The sequence below is a fragment of the Maniola jurtina genome, chromosome 3 (assembly GCF_905333055.1).
Source record: "Maniola jurtina chromosome 3, ilManJurt1.1, whole genome shotgun sequence".
Lineage (NCBI taxonomy): Eukaryota > Metazoa > Arthropoda > Insecta > Lepidoptera > Nymphalidae > Maniola > Maniola jurtina.
In genome coordinates this window covers 14,264,149-14,268,403 of record NC_060031.1, presented here as the reverse complement: position 1 = coordinate 14,268,403, position 4,255 = coordinate 14,264,149, and the positions used below count along the sequence as shown (strand labels likewise).

Genomic DNA, 4,255 nt, shown 5'->3' with positions numbered 1-4,255 from the left:
TAAAAATTTTGCGAACACTATTTGCTACTTGTGCTTAGATTTTTTGATACTATGCCTACCTATTTTTTACCCGACTGCGGCGAAGCCCAAAGGAGGGTTATTAGTCTTTGGGCTCTTTGGACCGCCCGCGGCAAGAAGATAAAGGTGTTTCTTTCGATTCTATTGTCATCAAAGGTCATATTATTATCATCTATTGTCCATAGGTAGGTACTGAGTAATAATATTATAAATGCAAAAGTGCGTCTGTCTATCTGCTAACTTTTCACGGTCCATCCGTTTAACCGATTTTGACATCCCGGGGGAGGACATAGGACTTTTATCCCGGAAAATTAAAAAGTTCCTACGGGATAAAAAAAATTGAATCCACGAAGTCGGGGGCATAGTTGAAATAATATAAAGCCAAGGTGACCGAATTTTTCGTGGCAAAGTAAACAAAATGTTTACTTTGCCACGAAAGGCAATGTTTACTTTGTCATGTTAAGGGGCATTAGGTACTTAGGTACCTAATGTTAGAATCGCGAGTTGAAATGAATCAGAGAAATTATATTATGTAGGTAGTAAGAAAAATGTTACTTTGATTAGACATAACGAAGTAAGGTCAGTAGCAGTAACTAATAACACTGATAAACAGTAAATTTGTTAAACGAAATCAAGTCATATTTTCAAACACTACTACCTACCCGCATATAAACCCCATACTTAGTTTTGTTCAATCACCTTCAGTTTTCATAAAATATCGACTTACTCGATTACGCGAATTTTGCTTATCGACGTGTGTTTCCGAATAAATTAACGAAAAATATTAAAATTAAAACAGTTTTTTTTTTTAGATTAGTGTTATACATCATACTAAGATGCCGAGAGTGTGTGTAAACCATCCTGATAACTTCTGTTATATTTGGTAGTCAACTTACTGTTAAAAGTCAACGTTTGACACCATTAGTTAAAAACTGTTATTTTAATTATTTTTGTTTTCCGGCGCAAAATTTGGACAAAACCTGGACTCCTAGTGTTTGCTGTGCACAGTGTGTCACTTTGTTAACATCATGGGCTAAAGGATCTCGTCATAATATGCCGTTCGCAGTTCCAATGATATGGGCCGAACCGAAAGACCATATTGTATCAGATTGTTATTTCTGCCAAACTTCTGTAAAAGGTATTAATCACAAATCTGGGCACTCTGTGAACTATCTAAATCTACAATCTGCTCAAAGACCTATCCCACACAGTGATGATTTACCTGTTTCTCAGCCTCCAGTAAACATGGATGACGTGACCGAAGAAAATGTATCCGAGAGTGATGCCAAAATGAGTGATGCCAAAATAAAAGAAGGAATATTTGTAGGGCCACAAATAAGAGACCTACTGGCTGATGAAGAGTTTGAAAAAAACTTAATCCGATCGAAAAATCCGCATGGAAATGTTTTGAAATATTGTTCGTAATTTTCTTGGAAACCACAGGGCCGAAAACTATGAAGAGTTAGTCAACAACTTCTTAGCGGCTTACAAGGACATGGAATGCAATATGTCGCTCAAGATTCATATTTTACACTCGCATTTGGATTTATTTCCTCAAAATTTGGGAGCCGTTAGCGACGAACACGGTGAGCGGTTCCATCAGCACATATCCAACATGGAAAAACGGTACCAAGGCAAGTGGAGTCCGAACATGTTAGCTGACTACTGCTGCACACTCAAAAAGGATGTACCTGACGCTAAATATTCCCGAAAATCCTGAATAAACGCAAATATGAGTTATTTTTTCTTCATTTGAAACATTTTTTTACCGTTTTTACTTAAAAAAAGATTAATTGCTGTTGCAAAAAAACTGAGGGTGATCGAAATTTTCTAAAAATGCAGATTAGTTACAGACTAGTTGTAGATACAAAATAACCCATTCAATTACATTTAACTTTCATTAAGGTAATTTTTGTCTATCAGTGTAATTATACCTATAGGTAGGTATAAGTACGCGACAGGTCGAGATGGCAACCCCGACCGGGATAGCGCGGATGACGGAGGTGCGGGGGGGGGGGGGGGCCCCCGCCTCATACTCCGATTGCCAGCTCGACCGGTCGCGTGCTATAACTATTAAGCACAATTATTATTTCAATATCGACAAAGATTTCATATCAAACACTGCTTAAATAATTAAGTACAGTAGTACTAAGCTATAGGTACCATCTACCAGTTTTTTAATGTGAATTTATAGGTAGAATAGAATAGGTAGAATAGGTAGACAGATATCACACAGACCACAGCACACTTTTCATCGTAGTCATGGTCTTAAGTTTCAGACCGCAGATACTGATGAAACTTTTGCAAACGTTTTTATATGCATTCCTCTTTGAGTATTAATTTAAATCATTATCTCATCAAGTCATCATCATCAACAAAGTGCCAGCATAGGTTTCCCTCTCAGAATAAGAAAGGCTTGGCGGTTGTCACCACGCTGGCCAAGTGCGGCTTCACACACCTTCAAGGGCATTATGGAAAACTCTCAGGCATGCAGGTTTTCTGACGATGTTTTCCTTCACCGTTAAAGGGAATGCATACCTAAGTACTTGCGTGCATATCTTTTTTGTTTTAATTCCACATTTTTGCAGATTTGCTGTGTAACCGTGCAACGGGGTTTTCTGCGTTTTCTAAAAAGGGAAAAAATAATGTACAAAACATAACACACTTTTATTAAAATATGAAAAACACAACTGGTACTTCAACCTACCCAGCACGGAAACTTTGAGCAATAGGCATTTTTAATTAAATATCTCACACACAGTAACACGAAATGAAATATTAGCAAAAATAAATTGACGTTACCTCGACACTTTATCACTTAACTTTTTCACAACTTTCTTTTTAAGAAACAGTTTATAAAACTGCACGGTTCTTAACACCTTAAAATGTAATCAAAACCAACTGTTTTCTTTTTTCATTCTATCCCTATGCCTTCCTTTCATGTCTAGGCTTTGAAAAATCTCCGAAAGTTTGTTCAAAGGTTGCGCAGGACTTTGCGGTAACTTTTGCAACCTACACGAATCATCTTCTCTACATATCGTGTAAGTCTCTCTTTCCCGTAGACAAAGCAACTTGCCTGTTTCAGGCATAGACGTTAGTTTAGCGACTTGGAGTGCCGCATTTTTGAATCGACTTTTCGGCGACATTTTTACATCCTTATCTTGGGAGTTACATGGTGTGAGGTTCTTCTTAACTTTTTTCGGAGTCAAAAAAATTGGTTCGATGACGTCGTAAGTGTTCTCTCTTAAAAGTTGTTGAGGCTTCTTATCACATTCTATTTTCTTCCGGAAGCCTTGAATGCTTAACGGCGTGAGAGGTTTAAGAACTTCCTGAAGTTTTAGTGTGCGATCTTCATTCTTCAAGTCGAAGATTATGACTTTAGTTTTTTCTTGCTTCTGGCCGATGGCTGGTAATGGGTGGAAAGTGGAAAGGGATGTTTTGAAGGTAGTTTTGATGTCGTTTTCTAGCATCCTGGACTGTGCGGTCTTATGATTCCGTGGTTTCGGCTTCCGGGGTGCGTATATGGTGGTGAGGGCGCGCGTCTTGCGTGCGTCGAGGGGCGCGAGTGGACCGGGCAGCATGGTGGCCGCCCGCCTACAAACCCTGACCTTCGCGGGGCTGATAATCGAACGGCTCACGCGCGATAGCCTCTGACTGGACACGACGCGTTTGCATCGACGCGATTTGACGGATCGACGGAGCCGACGGTCCTTATCACACTGGTTTTTACTGGAAAGAGGAAAATTCGAGAGCATTGAGAAAAATTGAAATCGTTTTTAAAACTATTTTTGTGTTAAAATTAGACTGTCATTTTGATATTAATTGGTTTTGTTTTTTAAATAATGTCATACATTTTTTTCTCTGACGTGCTTGAGGTGCATGTTGCTTGTTAAATAAGGATTTAGTTGAATAAATGTCTATTGATAAAAAACATCGTAGCTCTCTTTGATCAATATGCAATCCATTGGCGCTCCAAAATCGATGATGCAATCAAACCCAATAAGTAAGTAGATATAGAACTTTGGTAGTAGGCAATGCCTTTGTGCCTCTATTGAGAGCACAACACGTGCGCTATTCACATGCGATACCTACACTACCCACCTAATTAGTCTCTTTGATATCATATTAAAGGATATTATATTTGTAGCTAGCAATTCATGGAATAAATTAACTAAGCTTTGTCACTACTTTCACTTCGAATGCATCCATTTACATTTTTATTATTTATATTGTTAGT

General features: G+C 38.3%; 1 protein-coding gene across 1 annotated transcript; it reads right to left on the bottom strand.

The window, feature by feature from the left end:
• Positions 1-2,666: 2,666 nt before the first annotated feature.
• On the bottom strand, positions 2,667-3,829 carry LOC123878552. The gene has a single exon (XM_045925828.1). The coding sequence runs from the start codon at positions 3,771-3,773 to the stop codon at positions 2,910-2,912; it is 864 nt and encodes a 287-aa protein (XP_045781784.1). The 5' UTR covers positions 3,774-3,829; the 3' UTR covers positions 2,667-2,909.
• Positions 3,830-4,255: the final 426 nt, after the last annotated feature.